Source organism: Barbatula barbatula, assembly GCF_947034865.1.
Source record: "Barbatula barbatula genome assembly, chromosome: 11".
NCBI classification, from domain to species: domain Eukaryota; kingdom Metazoa; phylum Chordata; class Actinopteri; order Cypriniformes; family Nemacheilidae; genus Barbatula; species Barbatula barbatula.
In genome coordinates this window covers 10,127,587-10,148,760 of record NC_136774.1, presented here as the reverse complement: position 1 = coordinate 10,148,760, position 21,174 = coordinate 10,127,587, and the positions used below count along the sequence as shown (strand labels likewise).

General features: G+C 36.9%; 1 protein-coding gene across 1 annotated transcript in view; it reads left to right on the top strand.

Annotated features, from left to right (window-relative positions):
* The window catches only part of LOC306900801 (S1 RNA-binding domain-containing protein 1-like), a gene marked incomplete at its 5' end in the record, with an annotated part of 40,161 nt that extends 21,566 nt beyond the window's left edge, over window positions 1-18,595 (top strand). Inside the window, 8 exons of the mRNA XM_079468114.1 lie at window positions 850-941; window positions 2,827-2,909; window positions 6,040-6,146; window positions 7,471-7,641; window positions 7,857-7,985; window positions 12,330-12,514; window positions 13,999-14,292; window positions 18,307-18,595. Coding sequence (XP_079324240.1) covers window positions 850-941; window positions 2,827-2,909; window positions 6,040-6,146; window positions 7,471-7,641; window positions 7,857-7,985; window positions 12,330-12,514; window positions 13,999-14,288 — 1,057 coding nt within the window. The 3' untranslated portion in view covers window positions 14,289-14,292; window positions 18,307-18,595. The remainder of the gene's footprint in view (window positions 1-849; window positions 942-2,826; window positions 2,910-6,039; window positions 6,147-7,470; window positions 7,642-7,856; window positions 7,986-12,329; window positions 12,515-13,998; window positions 14,293-18,306) is intronic.
* Window positions 18,596-21,174: the final 2,579 nt, after the last annotated feature.

Here is a 21,174-nt window from a genome sequence, read left to right as displayed (position 1 = left end):
TTTATAAAGACAGATACAGCTGTATGATTATTTCCAAAAAAAGTAGAGCTCCAGGAGGCGTGCAGTGTGCGTAACTAAAGCACAAGCACACAATACGTCATCGCATGCATTACCCCTGCATAACTGTTGATTCACTACAAGTTTGTGTTGTTTACATTATGCACCTACTTGCTGATCGCCAACAAAACAGAAAATGTACTTACCACGTGAGGTCCATGGCCAGCATCTTTTAGCACTGGGACGGCTCCATCAATCAGTTTCAAACGATCCCCAAATCCAACGGTACATTCACTGTTTCTGTAAAAGCTGTTAAATACTATTAGAAATCTATTTAAATAACATGATCAAATGTGACCAAATATTTAAAAAATCTATTAGTATATTATCACATTGTTTTCATTGGTTTCTATATCTGAGTTTGATTCAGAAAACTTCGATCACATCACACTCTTGTTTTCTTGTTTCACTTTCCTTCTTTTTGTTGTGTTGTTGGAAGAGTCAGTCCCAGTTACTTTCATTTAATAAACAGCCAGCTGTAAATGTCAATCCAGAGAAACAGAATTCAATCATTCAAGAAGCTGAAAGACTGTTGGTGTCCAATATAAACAACGTTTCATGGAGCATCTGTGTGTTGTAGCACATGTCCTCTGTGCATTGCTGTGTACTGCAGGCTTCAGGTCCTGCAGGTTCAGCTACGTGCTTTCTATGGAAATGTATTTAAATTGTCTGTCCTTCTAGAATAACTGGGAAGGGAATTTATGAGACCCCAGATTATCTGGGGTCTTCCTGAGTTTATCTCAGCAATTTCCTAGGAAACCTGCTTTATTCTCTCTTTGTTTGTTGTTTCAGCATAACAGATGAAGCAGGAGCATCCATCTATAGTGTGAGTCCTGAGGCTGTGAAGGAGATGCCTGACCTGGAACCCAATTTAAGGAGTGCAGGTGATGACATAGTGTTGCTTTCTATTTAGTCAAATAATGGCCAAATCTGAAATGAGTCGCTTTTTTCTTTTACACAAAATGTAGACTACATGTACATGCATAAACTGTTCAAACTGACGTAAAAGTATATTTTGACAGCTTTTACTTTTTTCTATTTTAAGTTACTAGCTAATAAAGGTTACTAGCTAATAAAGGTTACTAGGTCAAGATGTAGAACTTATTGGACAAAATAGTAGAGAACTTGGCTTTGGATTTTGAATTTGGAAGGCAAAATTCTCCCCTTATTTTTTCAAGCGGACACAGCACATGCAGTTTCTGTCAATCCTATCCGTCAATATTAATCTTGAGAATTATAGAGTAATACTGCACAGGGCCCTATGTAGGAATTTGAAAATACAGAGGTCCAAAATAATTTCCTTCTTGATCTACAGCAGGGGTATTCAAGGTCTGGACAATATGTTTTTTTGGAAATAAATACATATTTAATCAGTTTAGCCCAGTTGGATACTTTATAAAACATATGATCTTTTATCAGGCCATTTATTTTATATTTTGATATACTGTATGTAGCCTATGTATAGGCTCTGTGCTTTTAGGGCAATGGCCTTTTAATAGAAATCTGATAATTAATATAAACAAAAACTGACAACATGCAAACAGCAAATGTAATGTAACAATTCAAATCATAACCAAAATAGTCAAAAGTTTGAAATGGTTTCTGTCCGGATGGAACGAAGCAAAGGTCGGGATCCGGACCGCGGTCCGCCTATTGAGGATGACTGCTCTACAGTAGGCCTATGTGCATTTTAATACGTTTGGAGTGCAAATTACATAACAACTGCTAAAACCATGTATGTCTTTTCGTGTTTATCAGTAATGACAGTAAACACATGGTCAATTGATATTTTTATACAAATATGTGTGTGAGCGTATAGGCTTCAGTGGGGCAAATATATTAAAAGGTACACTCACGATGCAATAGAAGCGCTTTTTTGTCTAAATGCTTCCATAAAGAAGATATTTTGAAAAATGAAAACCGTTGTCACCCATTAACGTGCATTGGTTTTGTGTCCATTTGCAGTAGAAGTTAATTTAGCAAAATATCTTCTGTCGGGTTTTGCAGAAGAAAGAAATTCAAACGTATTTTAAATGACAAGAGGGGGAGTAAATGATGACAGACTTTTCATTTTTTGGGTGAACTATACCTTTACCACCGAAGAAACTTTCTGTTTCACAAAAGGTTCTTTGTGGTGGAAAAGGTTTTAAAAAGTTAAGAAAGAGATTGATCTTTAAAATGGTTCTTTTGTGGCTTTGCTGTTTCTGCCACTCCCTTATTCTCAATATAGAAGATATATAATCTTCTATAATCTCCCCCCCCCCGCTCTCCAATTATTTAAATAAATGTGATATTTTCTCATAGTATGGACGCCTAAATAGATTTTTAATGCTTGTGGTGCTCTTTTCATTTACACAAAACTCAAGTTTATTATGCCCCAGAACTGGTAGTTGGTAACAATCTCTTGTTGTGCTCAACAGAACAAATACATTTATACAGGTCTGGAACAATTTGAGGTTGAGTAATCCATGATAGAACTCAATTTAATTTTGACAAATGTACGCTTTAAGATCTAAGCTCACCTCAAACCTTGTAAGCGCAGCTATTTGCTGTAGTAAATGCAAATGTATTCATTAATTTAATCTGTTAACCAGTGATTAGTTCAGTGAAGGCATTTATGTGGGCATCATTTATTTTGAATTAAGTCTGTTGGTTAATGTAAGAGTAAATATGTATTATCTCTCGAGACAGACATTATTAAAAATGAGAGAACTGTTCAGTTGTGAGGTATTTACTCATGTGGTTAGCTTTGTTTGTTTTTCTATGCAGTTTGCATTGGGAGGCGTGTTCAGGACCCATTAGCAGAGCTGATTAAATCTGACCCCAAACACATCGGGATTGGCACATATCAGGTGAGTCACATGATATCCTCTTTTCTTAGGGTTATATCACAAGCATATTAAATATGAATTGCTGCTTTTGTGTTTATATTGCGTTAAGGTTTTTGGTTACACTTTACAACAAGGTTGTATTTGTTAACATTAGTAAATGCATTGACTTACATGAATTAACAATGAGTTTAACACAGTGTTTTTAAACTAGGTACACACAATTGTTACATTCAGGTGCATTGTTTCAAGTTTTCCATGCTAGTCTGTTGTATTATACTGCACGGCTGGCCAACTGAACAAAACATACAACTAGAACTGTGTTTGAGTGTTAGTATAGATTTCAAAGTGGAGTTCGTATGTGTGTACTGAAAACTGTATCTATAATACAGCATATCCAAGACTGTAATGATAAAGAAAAAAATCGATATACTTTTAAAATAAAAAGCAAAAGGGGAACCATGTAAAAAATGTTTGTCCATTTTAAACCTAAGTGTGAGCTGTTTTTTTAAATTGATGCACGAGGGCTTAAAATGTATAAGTGAAATGAGTGAAATGCTGAAATAGAGAGGATCGGAGACAGGGGCGTAGCCAGAACTTTTCTTTAGAGATGGCCCGGTAAGAGCTAGTGATTTTATTAGGGTGACCAAAAAATCCTTACAGACAAAAATTCTTTAAATTCTACTGTAATTTACACCAATTCTTCATTACACATAGTTTACACTGCTCTAAAAAAATACACAAGGAACGTCAAATAAACCAATTATTTGCAATGCTTTCTTAGGTCTTTTCCTGCTTACTCTTACAAACACACAAAAACATTCATATAGTGTTAACGTATGTGTAATGTTATTTGCCCGACTTAAATAATAATTTGTAATTCATGAATGAAATCCAGTTAAACTAGACTTATATTACTAACCTGATCCGCGATGAACTTCCATGGTATACAGTACACTGTCACAAAGTGCCTATGCATTTTTCACATAAACTTTTGGAAGATGGCAAAAATAAGCTCTTAAGTGATTAACAAACCCTGTTGAAAAAAACAGCATATGCTGGGTTAGGTATGTATTGATGCTAGTTTGCTGGTTTAAACTGGTTTAAACTGGTCATGTGTTGGTTTAATCTGGTCATGTGCTGGTCCTTAGGTGGTCATGTGCTGGTTTAATCTGGTCATGTGCTGGTCCTTAGGTGGTCATGTGTTGGTTTAATCTGGTCATGTGCTGGTCCTTAGGTGGTCATGTGTTGGTTTAATCTGGTCATGTGCTGGTCCTTAGGTGGTCATGTGTTGGTTTAATCTGGTCATGTGCTGGTCCTTAGGTGGTCATGTGCTGGTTTAAGATGGTCATGTGCTGGTCCTTAGGTGGTCATGTGTTGGTTTAATCTGGTCATGTGCTGGTCTTTAGGTGGTCATGTGCTGGTTTAAGATGGTCATGTGCAGCAGCTGAAACCAGCTAAGGACCTTCTTAAACCAGCTAAGGACCAGCACATGCACATGCACATGTCCTTAGCTGGCTTAAACTAGCACAAACCGCCATTAAAACATACCTAACATAACAGGGGACAGGTTTCAACAGGGAAGGTCTCTGATGTTTACACGTTTTGTTTATCAAGATCATCTTTACAAAATAGTATGATAGTAGTTCAAATTTGACAGTCATTAGTTCACAGTACCGCATTCCTGACACAGACTGCCTTCAAGAGAGAGTCCAAAAGTCCACTTGTCCTCATTTCTAAAATATTTTTTATTAGGAAAAATGTCTTATTATTGGTCAAGAAAACACAGTCTCATGAATAATTATGAGACACCGCCATGTCATCAGTGTACTATCGTACATAGCCACGTCACATCCTTTGACGTTGGCCAGATGATGATTTTAAACCCGGTAGGCAAAAATCGCTTTTTGACTAGTTTGAATAGTCAAAATTAACTAGTTTCCTCTACTGTAATAACTTACAGTTACTACAATTCTTTCTATGATGTGCAACACAACCAACTCTGTTAACATCTAAATACATGTTGTTTAGGGTTTTGTAGCGCTTTACTGGTCTTTTACTGGTGTAGTTCTTCAAAAAACACAACATGAGAATCTCTCCAGCAAACATGCAGGGTTTAAGAATCGATGACTTAAAGTTCTTTACTACGGAGCCCGTAACCTGTCACACGACATTTTTTATATATATCGTGGCCACGAATTAAGAATTCGTTCCCACGAATAATTAATACGTGTGAACGTTTTGCTTATTCGTTACCTCGACTTAGGTAAATCGTGCCCACGTTTTATTAATTTGTTCCCTCGATGTACGTTTATCGTGCTCACGTTTTACTCATTTGTTCCCACAATTTAATGAAACCATCGGTATTTTACTAATTTAGACGTTGCTACCGTTATGGACAGAGAAACGTTAATTGATATATATTTTGAGCTGGGATTGAGTTATAAAGACATTCTCTGCAGCCTTACATTGCAATCGTGAGCATGGGCTGTTAAGGGTGGGCTGTAACGAAGAACCTGTCCACAGACAGGGAAACAAAGGAAACACGTGGGTAATTCAACGTGAGCACGATTAACGTAAAGCAGAAAGTAAACTTTGGGCTAGGCGCGTGTGTCTGACGAAACCATATATGGATGGAAGAACTTGACATACTCATTAACACAGTGAATGCTGCCACCTACTGTTTTCACATACAAGTTTCATATTGAAAAAGTAGCCTTTTTTAATAAGTTAATATTTCTACATTAATCCTTAATCCCTTTACAGAATAGATGCAGTTTGTAAATGTGTAAATCCAATACTAATAATCTGAACCAGAATGAACCAAGAACTCAGACCTTCTCAACGTGTTTCTCGAGGTGAAGCGATCCACAGACCATCTTTTTACTGTTTCTCTTTTCTCAGACCAGCATGAAACCCACAAAGTAATTTTATCAGAATTGGCCTGTTGAAAAATAATTGTTTTGGAAAAGTGACGCATTTCACTGGATGAGATATTTGTGAGGTTTAGACTTTCTTGACATTACACAATAGAATTGTAACTGTTTAAAGTGAGCTTTCATTTCCATGCTAGACCAATAATGTCAAGGTGCTTGCCTTTTTGAGTTCCTCCCTTTTTGCAAACTTTTGTAAAGCGTGTGGTCACTCTTTCCAGCACGACGTGTCAGAGAGTTTGCTGAAGGCAGCGCTGGACGAGGTGGTGCAAGAGTGTGTGAGCTTTGTGGGAGTGGACATCAACATGTGTTCAGAGACACTGATGAGGTAGGGTCCAAATTCATCCAAAATGCTTCCCATTCGCCTCTGTTTAGTCTGACACCCTTCATGCCGAGCACACGCTCCAAAGCGTGAACAGTTAAGTTTTTCACATTTCCACTACACAAACATTACATTGTGATCTACATACAAAAACATTGCTGTTTCCCAGCATACTCCCAAATTAAGACAAATTAAGAATTTCATTGATACACTAAATTCACATCCATGTAAGCAGTAGGTTGGAGTGTGACTTCTAATATTGGCTTATGATAGATTACAAACACATCACTAGTCCGACCCCGAAAGCTGTATGTTGCCATCAGGAGGCAGGGTTAACCTGGGATCAGGTCATTTGTTTATCTGACTTTAAATGAGCTCTTAGTACCAGAGCTCCAGAAGTGTTCATGAATTCTGCATTATTAAACCATTATTTATATGTGAGAGGTTTCCCAGACAGTGCATAAGCCTAGACTAACTTAAATGTCAGAGATGTCTTGATCGAAATCCGATTCACGTCAATCGCACCATTCGTGTCTATACGCGTCTTTGCATTGACTTTGTATGTAATTTACTTTTCCAAAACGCTTAATTCGCGTTTGGTGTGAACCCGGTGTAAGATATCCTTATTTAACTAAGACCTAGTCCTGGTTTAAACTAATCCCTGTCCGGGAAACTGCCCCATACTCTTTACATAGCTCTTTTCGCTGGAGCTGCCACTTCGAATTGCTCACACTGTGTCACAAAAAACTTCTCAATGCCTGTCTGTTTCGGATGAAAAGTTCAAAAAGATTATGAGATCATAGGCAGTTGTTTGGTAATTCTGTTTGAAAATGTTCAAATTTTTTTTGATGGTAGTATTTCATCAGTATGAAAAGGAATTTCCATTGCCTTGGGTGGACTTTTTTATCCAGGATGTGTGGTTAATGCTGGGTAACGACTGTTGAATCCGTGCGGTCAAACGAGAAGATATGAGTATATAAGATTTTTTCAACAGAATATGTTACAGTAGATTTCCGCTCAAGAATAACTTGGGCTCAACAGACTGTTCCTTAATTTCCTGAACTTTAACCAAGCCAATTAAAAAACGTAGATGTCACTCATCCTGTTGAGCTGAGGCCTGGAATTTTAGTAAAGTAAAACTTTTAATAACTCCAGAAATCACGTTTGTTTCTATAGTATTTTTTAGTACAGTTTCCCTTTTTGCAAATAAAAAATAGAACTAGAAAACTTCTAGTAAATTTGGAAAAGTTATGAATTACAAGAGACTTGATACAGAATGTGTTTTAAATGTACAAGTGAGTTATTTCAGTTGGGCTTGTTGTGTTTTCAGACATGTAGCAGGTCTGAATGCTGAGATAGCTCGCAACATCATGAAGTGGAGAGAAAAGAATGGGCCTTTTCTCAACAGAGAGCAGCTAAACCTGGTGAAAGGCATCAGCCCTGAGATTTTTCAGCAGTGTGCCGGCTTCATCAGGGTCCACCCTAAGATAAGTGAGAAAAGGTACACTATAAACCCTCCTTAAGGTCCGGATCGGTTCACTTGTTTTTCCACCAGTCTTTCTATACATTATGTATTGTATGACTCTTCCCTGCTGTAATATTTAAGCTTTGCTGTTGCAAATGTCATTTTATAAATTGCATCCTTAAAGCCTGCAGGATTCTTGAAAACTTTCAGGCTTTTTACACTGTATTTTTAATTGGTTTATCCAATTACAGGCCTGGAGGAAACAAAAAACATGATGTTTCTCGGAAGAGAAAAGCCAAAGCCTCTGGTAGCATCTCTAACCAGTTTAACCCGCTGGACCAAACCTGCATCCACCCAGAATCCTACAGCATCGCCCTAAGGTGAGAAGAGAGCATGGCATTGAACTAACGCAATTACCTCACCACTGCAGTCGATCATTGGATGTGCATTGGACAATGAAAATCTAACTTTTGGAAAGCGCATTCGAAAGTGGATACATTTAAAGTCGAGTACTACACCACCATTACCTGAGACAGAAGTTGTGATTTCTTTTCTAGTAACCTGACAATTACTACACTTAAATTGTTCATTTATTTATATTATGCATAATTCTGCATTAAGTTATAGCAAAGCATTTTCCCAACAAATGGACAGATTTACAGAGTTACATTGCTGTGACTGTGGGTCATGTCTTGCCCTGGACTTTACAGATTTTCGGTGGAAGTGGTGGGGCCAATCAGTGAAATGGGAAGTTGATCGTTCAGGATAGTTCAGACCCTCAAAAATGACAAAACGTGCCTTTTAAGAGTAACACTATGATATATAATATGTTAGAGCTGTCTAAACTGAAAACCACTTGTGTTGACATATCCTTACCCAGCCAGCAATGACACATGGGGCCAAGATGGGTTTCATGTGGGCTTTCTTCTGGACCTTAGCTGGTTTTGTCCGCTGGTTCCATGTTGACCCCACATGGATTAGCCCAGATGAAGAACACTGCTTAGTGTGCTTATTTCAGGCTGCTAAATGCAACACTGAGTGTTTAAGTCTATGAGATAATGAAATAATTACTAGCAGATTCACTGATGAACACAGAAACAACAAGAACAGAAAGAAATAAAACACTACAACTGACTTCCCACAAACACCATTAACATATTAACTTATATAATATTGATACGGCTCCCCCATGTGGTTGATAAGTATCTTTTACCAGTGTCGTAAATAATGTCTCAGTATAAGCTTCCCGTGGGCAGCGCTGTATACGTGAATCTGATTACTACGCTGATGAAACCGGTGGATGCTGAAGCGTCATTTGGAAACCATTTTGCATTCTTCCGTAGGCAGGGGATGGGCAGGTGTACGGACCTGAACACATAACTAACAGAGTGCGGTTCTAGTCGCTAGTGGAGCAGCAGGAGTAGAATTGGTCCAGTTAAGAGGTGTTCTACTACTGAAATAATTTTAGACACATTATTTTAAGGTGGAAAAAACTACAAGGTGTTGTTTTAATGGTGTGTTCACCATTCCCAAATCATCGCTTCTCTCGTTCAATATTACTCACAGGATTTACTAGTTTTATTCAAGCGAGGGATGGAAAAACATTGCGCGATGGGGAGTCTTTACTCATCCGTGTAAATGAGCTCTTCTGGTGAACAACAAACTATATTAACAAAAATATAGTTTAACTTGGTCAAGATATGCTGGCTTTCAAAACAACTGCATTTATAGATTGCATTTCTTACCCAGCCCGGGAAATATACAAGAATCAGTTTTCAGCGAAATCATGCATCTGATTGCTGGGCTGTTAATGTGGATCTGGATCTGGACTTTGGTTAATATAAAAGTGTTCACAGCCCTGTGTTTAATGGTGTGGTTGGTCTGAAAGAGAGTTCTTGATCAAGCCTTAGCACCAACCCTCTCTAACGTACTGTATGATACTCTCTAAACTAGGGATGGGCAAACTATCCGACTCTGAACAATTTAATCTGGCCCTCGAGGTGTTTTAAAAATGTATTCAATATCACTGTGTTACCGTTAGGATTTTGGTGGAAGGACGTACTCACACAGTTGTTCTGAATATGTGGAGTAGTTTCAGGCACAGTGACACACGGTTGATGCGTAATAGTGCTGTCACTTTTGTTTGTATAGACGTTTTTTACAGTGACAGCTGAACTTCATGGAGAAATAGACTCTATGCACGTGGGGTAATGATGTACTTCTGCTAAAATCTCAGCCAGCTAAGCCTCTTCCTCTCTCAAAGTGCTTGAGGTAATTTGTCACCAAGAGATAACAATATGTTAACTAAAAACATTTTCACATTTTAGCGAACCGACAGCACCACTGCTGAGCATTGTTAAGTGCCTCTGTGATCAACCTCAAGTAGGTACAAAATTGCAGTTAATGTTATTTATTTTTTTATTTGTGGATGGTGAATAGCTTGAAGCCTTTACCCTTTTGGTTTGTCGATGGACGATGTAGTGTTTGGAAAATTAAACTTGCATCATTGACCGTAATCCTAGGTGCTTCTTGAAGCGACTGAGTGAAAAATGTCATTGTTCCCTTTGGACCTGATGTAACTGCGCTGGGTGACAAAACGTGGAAGCGATCGTGCATAGAGTCTATTTAAGCAGTCGGACATAACTTCATGCTTTCAGTTCCATGCTCCGGCATTGGTTTGTGCTCACACTGTACCCTTTCCAGCCAAACTGCGCTCGAGCCCACCTCTTCCAAGTGGGCCAGGGCTGAGGTAGGGCGAGTGTGGTAAGCTTTGATTTACTGTAGCAAGTTGACATGGCAATTTCTGCGCGTCTCGAGACCGTCACATTTTGCGATTCAATATTTAAATCATTACTGAGCGCTGAGAGACTGCTGAATTTGTGTGTTTTAGTTTCAGACTCATAGGTCCGACTTGATGGAGTTAGAGAGACGGTGAAATGGTTCCAGTTATGATACTGGGGGAATCATAACTGGAGTTGATCTTGCAGCTTCACAAAATTGCTCAGACAAAGAGGGTCCAGGTGTCAAAGAGTTCACTTTATTTGCACAAGCCAAACAAAGTGAGATCTTCCCAAAGCATCTGAAGTTACAGTGTTTTCCAGCCCGTAGATATAGTAACATTTCTGAAAGGGGGGCTCTCTTACACCAACCAGATATGTTACATGTTACTTGACATGGCTTTCCACCACAAGATTTCCAGCAATAAGATACAGTTTTACTTGTGGTTAGCCTATTATTACGCCGTTTTTTTACATATGGCTTATTGTATACAATGTTTAAATTTTAGACTGAGAGTGTCATAAGTTAAACATCATGAGAATGTCACAAGTTAAACATCATGATTGCTCATGGCTATACATTAAAAAACTTGAAAAGTCATGAGTGGAAAAACATATGATTTTCGGACAATGGAGGTCTGATCTGTTCAATGTGAAACTAGGGAAAAATGGATTCCAACAGAACAAGACATATACTGAGAGCCTGGGGCTCTCAATGGTATTAATGCCTCAGGCCTCAGCTTCCATTCAGATAGATGGTCAGGCGCCTACAGACATTCCTGGATCTGATATTGCTGTGCTTTAAGTAAATCCTTATTGAATATAAAACATGCTTAATAAGTGTAAATAAATGATCAGATTATAGTGTTAAATCATACACAATCATCTTTGGTTAAATATGGTTTCAGATCACTCAGATCATGTCGCTAGTATATAATTATTCTAGTTCCTATGAATACTTCTTTGTTAAAAGTATATTTAAGTATATTACTGTTAGAATATATATAAGTGGTTAGTAAAGATATTGAAAACAAGTATATATGTGATATAAAGAATAGGTGATATAGTAAAATTATTGAAAACAAGTATATGTGTGATATATATTGAAACGAATGGAGATTATATATGTGGTTAATATCAGTATATAAAAGTATTGAAAACCTCCCAGAAATTACACAATACTCTCAGCCAATTAGATTTGAAAACCAGAAAGAACTGTTGTATAATTGTAAATATGGCTCACAATCGATATGAGAACTGTTTGCTATGCTAAATGTTTAACTCTGACTGTAATATTAAAATATTTTATTTTTAGAACTGTATAATACACATATTTCACATTTGTATGTATAACTAGGGATAGAGATACAGAAAAGTGTATTGGTGGTTGAAGTTTTCCTTTTTTAAATATAAAGGATTAGATCGTTTAAGCAGCTATAATTAAAACCATATTTGCCTAATTTAAAAAGCATAAAATTAATATTGAGCAGAATTTACTTTAGCCTTTTGGGTCAGCCCTGCAGTACACTCCCAGTTTCTCACGTGGCCCCATTGGAAAATGAATTGCCCACCCCGCTCTAAGCTGTTAGATTCATAGAAGGAGACAGAGTTTTCATCTCTGGAACTCTAGAAATCAAAATCTAGGACATACATAGTCTCACCTCACCTCCCCTCTCTTATCTCTTAACTGTCCTCTCCTTATCTCTGTGCGGTGTCCATCATGGTAGATCTGGGAATCGCTATTAAAAGCTGTTCATTAAGACACCACCTCCCATGGACCACAGTAGATATCCTTACCTTTCCACACACCGATGCTGTGTTGTGCGGCTGAATAGGATAGGCTTACAGAAGCCATACTGAGGTTTCAAGTGAAATGTTTTGACAAGCTGGGTGAATATGCACTTTTGTCATTTATATATATACCCCCATCTTTGTCTCTTCATGTAGGTTCTTGTCTCAGATTGGGAGCAGTTTGGATGAGGTCGGCAGCGATGCTGTTCGCCAGAGGATAAAGAAGGAGATTAAGAGGAGTGGTCTTGATGTCCTGGCCAAGTCTCTGGACACCACACCTGAGACTTTGCAACTCATTGTGGACGGACTTACTCAGCCTCCTGGTTTTGACATTCGGCAGAGTAAGAACCGATCAGTAACATACCCACACTGCCCTAGTGTTTGAAGTCATAGTTGAAACCCAACTAAAAAATCAGTCATCATAACTCATCACTAACCCGCATGTCATTTCAAACCTAAATGATTTTCTTCCGCAGAACACAAAAAATATATTTTTAGCAATGTTGTTAATCAAAACCACTGACATTTTGACCCATTGGTTTAGCGTTCATACAACAAGAAGTGAATTGGTGCCACTTTCTTGAATATATTTTCTTTTGTGTTCTGCGGAAGAAGGAGAGTCATACAGCGGGGCTGTACGTTAACCATTTTTGCACAAAGCACTGGTGCTACAGAAGCCAAACTGTTTTTGTCATCATTAAAAAGACACGAAAGTGCAGTTCATCACATGAATAGGCAGGTAAATGACAAATTACATTATGTAACATTAAAGATGGATAATTTAGGGCAATATAATTTTTAGTTTTACTAAATTTTTTGGTATCTTTTTGTCTCTATGGACGGTTTCATCTCAACAACATTAACAAATTTGACTGTGCATGTACTTTTGTGACCCCCAACTGAACTACCGGTACACATTCACAAACAATAGGGTGGCTGTAGATTATTTCTAATAACAATCAATAGTAACCAAGAAGAACTGTTAGATGGCTAAACTTGTCTCTAATATTTTTTATTTAGACTGCGTATGTCAATAAACAGAAGGGAACTATATAGGGACACTAACAAGGATGATGATACAGGGCAGGTGAAGGAAATGAACACTAACAGGAAACCAGGACAGAGCTCTGGGGGTCATGCGCGCCCGTCTCCTATGAAATAGTGCAATTGTTGTAAATTTGTCTACATAAAATACTGTAGTTAACTATAGTAAACTGCCATAAGATTTCAAGATACTATAGTGTTTTAAACCTTACTAGAGGAACTACAGTGTTTGCAGTTTATCAATTAAAAGGGCCCTACACTTTTCTATAGCAAATATAGTACACTTCAGTATATTTTCGTCTGAGTGTTCAAGTTATATTCCTTGTAGCTTTAGTTTACCCCAAAATTCAATTACTGTTAATTTATTCACCACCATTCCATCCAAGATGTAGGTGTCATTGTCTTTTCAAGAAGATATTTGAAGATATTTAGTTGAATTCATGAAAGTCAAAGTAAAAAAAATCTGCCAATTGGGAGAGAAAAATAAACATGAATTAAGTTTTTCTTTTGTTCACTGTATTTTCTTTCCCTCGCTCCCTACCATTCACCTCTTGTCTCCTCTGAGTCTTGTCGAATCAGAGATTAGACTGTTTATGTAAAACACACCTCCCATTGAAAATCTCTCAAAAAACAGACAAAAGGAGAAAGAGGTTTCAGAAAAGTGAGGAATTCCTTACACACAGTATACAGTAGAAAAAGCAAGCTGACGTCACTCTTTGTCATTCAAATACAAATCTGTTTAAACATTTTCTCTTTGCCACTTTCCCTGATTTCTGTGTAGATTGTGGGGCGCCAGACTTCAAGAGGGATATAAAGTCCGTAGGTGACCTGCATCAGGGGATGGTGCTGACTGGGCGTGTGACCAACGCTGCTTTATTCGGAGTCTTTGTCGACATCGGAGTTGGTCATTCGGGGCTCATCCCAAACTGCCTCATCTCTCCCCATAAACTGCCAGAAGACAGGAGGAGACGCAGCCTAGCTCTTGGGCCTGGCGATCCTGTGGAGGTGGAGATCATAAATGTGGATCGGAGGAGGAATTGGATCAGTCTGGATCTCATTAGGGTCCTCTGATAAGGCAAGTTGATTTATTTATATAGCACATTTCATACACAAGGTGATTCAAAGTGCTTTCCATAAAATGATTGACAAAAGAAAAATAAAATACATAATGCATAAGACATCATTAAAAAGCAGATGATATAAAATAACAAATACAACTTTTAAAAGACAATTTTGAAATTAAAGTGATTTATTAAATTAAACAATTTATTTGTTGTGTTTATAAAAATATAAAAAATAAATGTGCAGTTGATGTATACCAGCACAGTACTCAGGTTGTAAATCCACATCTTAACAAATGTTTTTAATCTGGATTTAAAAATGGCTACAACATCTGATGTCTTCTGGAAGCAGATTCTGGAAGCGGGTGGCATAATGGCTAAACGCCGACTCGCCTTGTTTAGAGTGAACCCTTCTTATCCTCTAACTGACTTGATCCTAATGATCTGAGAAGTCTGTTCGGTTTATATTCCATTAGCATAACTGAAATCTGTCTTTGTCTTCTAACAAAGTATGCAGACAACGCGGTGTTCCTCCGGTGACACTGCGTAAGATCTGATCCGTCAGTCTTATTTGTATAATGAGCCCATGCACACATTCATATTCATATTTCACAAGCACACGATAAGTTTGTAATTTCACAGGCATTTGATCACTATGGTTTTTTACGAGCACCTTTAGGTCTTGCGCCCTGTGTATGCCATGGGTTTGTGTCCTCAATTACATTTGTTTGCATCTGTACTGCAGGTTTGTCTGAGCTCACTACAGTATAATCTTGCAGTACTTTTGTAGAAGTTTGTAGCAGTTTGAGCAGTATGTCGATGTTGATCCAGAAGAAGGCATTTTCTCGCCTGTTTGAGTGTGGGCAGCGATGTTATCCTTAAAATTTTGTCAACTCTCTGCAGTAGGCTTGTAGACCACTATCCCAAAAATTTCCAAAAGTTTTGAAGTCCTTCCAAGATTCTTTACTTTTAGTGCCTAATTGAGAACTGCTGGTGTTTAAATAATATAAAGCATAAAAGCAAAAGCGCACATTAACTTTACTAAATATAAAAGGCATTTATTAGCAGAAAAAATGAAACAGGGTGTATTAACATAATCAATATAAATATCAATAAAGTGATGAATAGTTTACACCAGGGCTAGTCAACTGGCAGCCGGCATGCCAAATGCCCACCAATCAGCTTTACCTGGCCCGCCTTAACATTTCAAATAAGTGGAGAGACTTTAAGAACAGTAAAGAAAAAAGGTCCAAAACGCTGCTATACAATATAAAAGTAATTCCCACGGCTCATATGATGTATTGACGTCTTATGAAGCGATTTGTCTGTCAAAGATGCGTAATGTTGTTTATAGCATTATAATCCACAAACCACAGTTGGTATGCATTAGCGTTCTTGACTTTAACCTTATATATTCATAAATATCTAAATAAACGATGTCACCCACATGGATGGACTGGGGGTGAGTTAATTAACATCAAATATGTTTTGGTGTAAACTAATGTATCAAGGAATATAACAATTAATTTAAAAGACAATATCCCTTTTATCTAAATATGCAATATCTGACTGCATGTTTTAATATGTGACCTATAAGTTACAACAACAAAAACAGTATAATAGGGTCAAAAAGCAATAAATAACAGAAGAATTCAAGATTAGGTAAAAAACTGGCCCGCATCCTATGTATACTTTTGAAATCTGGCCCTCAAAGAAAAGTAGTTGAAGACCCCTGGTTTACACTGTATTGGTTGAGTACCCTTATTCACAACAACAGGCACTTAAAGGGTTAAATGAAGAATAGAAAAGAATCCTCTGAAAACGGATAACTAATGATGAGTGTAATGATAGTTTATAAATGGTAAATGGTGTCTGATGGTTATATATAAGCTTTGCACTTAGTGTGGTCACGGTAGCAAACATTTCAGTAGTCGGTACCAATAGCAGTAAAATTCCACGGTTCTCGGTACCAATTTCGGTGCCAAAGCAAAACAGCAGTATATGCTAATTAGGGTTGGGAATCATTAGAATTACAATTCCATTTCCGATTCTGCGTATCGATTTCGATTCTTATCGATTTCCAGTCTCGATTCCACAGTTGCAGTAAAACCATATTAACCTGTATGGTCATTTAGCCTGCTTATTCTTGTTAACTTGACTTGTTTCTAACAATATATCTATTTATCAGGCAATGCGTGGACTTTTCTGATATACACACCGGAATTGATAAGAGGAATTTGAGATTCCGATTCAAAATCCTTTTGTTTCCGATCCGTTTCCTTTCGATTCCAACTTGGAATTGATTTTCGATTCCCAACCCTAATGCTAATTGAAAGACAATTTTATTAATAAAGCACATTGTTAATATAAATGTATAAAAAGCAATGCCATTTTGTATACATGAAGTTTTCAAGTTAATTGTTGCTGAAACTGTTCTCCTGCTGTATAAGACAAATAGAACAAACTTCAGTTAGCCAAGTGACTGAACAAACATGTATATGCAATATTAGAGCAAACCTCAGGTTTATACTGCATTTACACAAGATAACTTACATGAAGATTCAAATAATAAATGCGACAGAGAGATTTTTCTTGAGTTTAAATGTTAAACCTAATAGAGTTATCTATCCGAGACATACACAAAGTCATACATCTATTGTTTTCTAGCACATATCTTTCAAATAGGCCAATATCAAATAGGTACTGTAAACCCCATCATGTCCTCACATTTATTTAACCCCATTACAGTTATAAAAGCATTAAATGGTTAATGAGGACACTTCAGCATTGGCGCTTACAAATTAACACGCAAACAGGGACGTTCATTTTAATGTAACCTTTAATTTAACATATGATACAACATTCATAATGCAAACGCTAACAGAATTTGAAACTTACCGCATGAACTTGTTGCAAAAAAAATTATGTTTCCTCCTTTCACAACAAAACTCTGTTCGTTTTCTTCGTGATATGACTTTAATCCGAAGTATTTCTGTGGGCATCTCTTGGATCGGAGCCACACATATCCGCTCATTGCAATCTCACACGTCTCATTGCGTCCACAAAAATGATTCCTTAATGAAAATGAGGTTCAGACAACTTTTTCAAGCCTACCGACTTGGACCCGAATGCCGGGACTTTTGACAACACTACGTGTCTTTTGAGTATAGTCGCTGTTCATAACAAATCATAAATGTTATGTTTTCTATTAAATACAAAGTTTTAAAATGATTTAAAATGAGTTTTAAAACACAAAATTGTTTTTAAATAAAGGAATGTTGTGAAATGCATTCAAATGAAGATCATATCCCAAGTGAAAAATAAATATACAAAATGAGTTTGAAATACAATTATTTCATGCCAGGTATATACTGCAAATCCATTTACATGTTATGAACGTAATGAAAATTCACTGAGATTGTATTTGTGGTATACTAAATCGGTATATATAAAGTCTGCTAAATTGGAACAACCAATTTTGTACTTTATATACTTTAATTGTGCAGCGATAGTGCTAAAGTGCAATTCAACTGGAACTATTGCAAGTACACTTCAGGTACACATTACATATTTAGCATTGAAAGACTGATTTTATAAAGAAATCTTTAAATCCTTATTAAAAGTGACACTAGAACACATTTTTATCAACACACGGGCTTAAGCAATGTGCACTGTGTATAAGTAGTACTCCAAATAAAGTTTAATTATAATTTCATATCAGTATGTCATTTGAGTAAATATATTTATACATTAAAACTGTACTTAGTATGAAATGAATGCATTTTAAATTAACTGTTTTAGGGATGTTAAGACTGCATTGTTTCTAAATGCATGCAAAAAAGTGTGTGCATCTTAACTCCGTGTTAACTTTTATATAACACACGTTACCTTTAAGGCAGGAACATTCTCAAATTATATAATAGTATGTTTTATTCTGCTTTGAACAAACTTGTGGAGCTCATGACAGCTAAAGTGCATGAAGCTTAACTTTGTCAGTTTTCATCATAAACGTCATTTTTTTTCTGCAGTGACAATGAGAGGCTGGATTAAAATGTTGATGCTGGCAAAGCTTGTCAATATATCCAGGACACAATCAAGCAGCTCCCTGACCTGGTTAAGTTACCCGCTCAACTTGGCTAACGGTTGACTGCAGAGGACGTGTCTTCCCAGCTTGATCACGGGCTCCACCAACGGGGTCTTCGACAATGCCCCGAATTTATCTTGGATCAGCCTTCTCATATTTGTTTTTATCATTTTCTAAACAAAATTTTAAATATATTAAAACAACTTTTTTAAATAAATCCCTCACTCTCACCCAATTGTTTCAAGTTGTTTCATTTTTCAACAATGTCTACAAAATAATCAGTTCAGATGAGGCCATGGTCTTCTTTAGAGATATCACAAGAACAGGCAACAACAAAGGAAACTAAGCCACAATGTGCATGTTTTCTATGCTAAAGTATACTTTAGGTTTACTCTGCCGCCGTATCAATCTCTTGTATGGTTATGTCAGATTCGCATAGTTCTTTAAATACACTATCAATAGACGGTATATAATTTTTTAACATCTGGAAAAGAGAATTAGAATTAACAGAGGAAAAAGAAGAGGAATACAATTTAGAGTAAAAGTTATGATTTGATTGTTCTACTTGGTCCACAATTAAACTATTGATCGAATTTTTCTCTTGTCGTCTTTTCTCCAAATTATGAGCTATTTTTTTCCCCTCTTCCAGCCACTTAGCTCTAGATCTCACGTATGCCCCTTTGGCCTTTTTAATATAGAATTAATTTAGAATGGAATGAAGCTTAATACGTTTTTCTTTTATCTTCATCTGACATATTAGGTTGACAACAGCATTTATTAATCTTTTTCACGTTTCTTTTTCATCAGATTTTTGCTAAAGGTCATTGAATATTCTCTTAATTTATGTTTTAAATACTCCCATTTAATAGCACTTGGTATCTTTTTTACTCTAAATTCAGCAATAATTTTTTTAATACATGTACAAAAGTCGATATGATTCAGCAAATCTGCATTCAATTTCCAATAGCCTTTAGTGTTACAAGATTTATTTTTTTGTTCTAAAATTAAGTTGATCACACAATGATCTGTTAAGGGGACACCTGAAATATAACATTTAGTTGCATTACTTGAAAGAGCAATAGATCCGAGCCAATAAGCAATTCTCGACCTTGAAGTAGCATTCGGTTTGAACCACGAAAAGTGTCTGGCAGTGGGGTTTAATTTTCTCCAAATATTAATTAATCCATTGGATAAGTTAGTGGAAAATTTTTGAATAATACTGTTAACATGAGAACTATCAAATTTAGAAGGTTATCTGTCTATATATTCATCTGGTGTCATGTTGAAATCACCACCGATTAAAATATAATCTGTTGGGTAACTAGATTTCAGGTCACTTATGACATTTGTTATTGTCTCTAACAGGCCTTTATTCTGGGTTCGGACATTATACCCATATACATTAACTAAAATGAAAATAATTTTGTCAGGGCGTAGTACCACTGCAAGCCAATGGCCATTAACATCAGCCTTATGAGTAATAATCTTGCCTGGACATTTATTCATGCATATAGCGACCCCTGCAGACCGATTTGAACCGTGACTAAATATCATATCATCCCCCCACTGCTTTTCCAAAAGGCAACATCTTCCAACTCTGAATGTGTTTTTTGTTGTGAATTTCATGCGCGAATGATGCAAGTCAACTCAAAATGTTCAAGCGTCCAACTACATACAAAAAAATGTATATAAAGTTTCACTAATATCATGTCTATATTTGATAATAAATATTGTCTTTCAGACTCAGATTTCGCTAAGTTACTCACATAGCCTAATTATTTGTTAAATTCATAACGTACCATTGTGATAGAACAGCTGATGCGCGAACCAGTTTCGAAAAATTTCTTAGAGACGACAAAATGACCAAGCGGTTGGGAAAGAGAAATGTTAATTAATATGCATAGGTAATTGTTTTGAAAAATTCATTATGATTTTAATAACAATGCTCTTTAAATAGGCTTTATCTCTTGAAAAGTAATTATTTGTCCGTACGATGCATAAAAAATTAACTATTCTACCATTAGGAGGCACAATAAATACATTTCAAATCATAATTAATTCTCCCCAATAATTCAAGTAGTACCTGTAATTTTCTGTTACAAACCGACCCGGCGCCCCATTAAAGACAGGGAGAATTATGTGGCCCTTGCAGAAAAAAGTTTGGGGACCCCTGGTGTAGACTATAAACGTGTAGAGTTTGTGGGATGGAAAAAAAACAAAGTCCAAATTCTTAATCATTCCACCTCACCTCATATCAAAAAGAAGCAGACAATACCCTTTTACGAGATACGTTTACCCTCGATATATCCAAAAGGACCTCTGAAGCCAGCTGCCTTGCCTTCCTTTCTGACTTGTGCGATTCTTGGCCATAAGTCACGCCTCATTAGTCTGTCTTCTTTCGTCAGGGCTTCGGCAAAACGGATGCCAGCTTCTTTGCACACCGATGACGACTTGGTTCACTTCCATACTTCATCCCGTACCAATCTGCGGGTAAAGAGAATGATCACCTCTCTCGAACGACCGATCTCCTTCGTTCCCACCCGATGCACGACATCCACAGCCTCCCCCATGTTAGAAGCAAACTCCGGCATGTTTATATCTTCAAACGTTCTTGCTGTTTGGGGGAGAAAAAATTCACGGGCGTCGAGGGGGTTGGTGTTTTTATGTTATGTGACATGACTAACGTTAATATTCCTTCATTGTGTAGCAGGAAGGGTTATTACCCCTCCTACTTGTACTTGTCATCATTTAGTGTTTGGCCAATGGTCTGGCGTCCGGTGCGTATAAGAGCACGGGCTATCAGTTCCTTAGT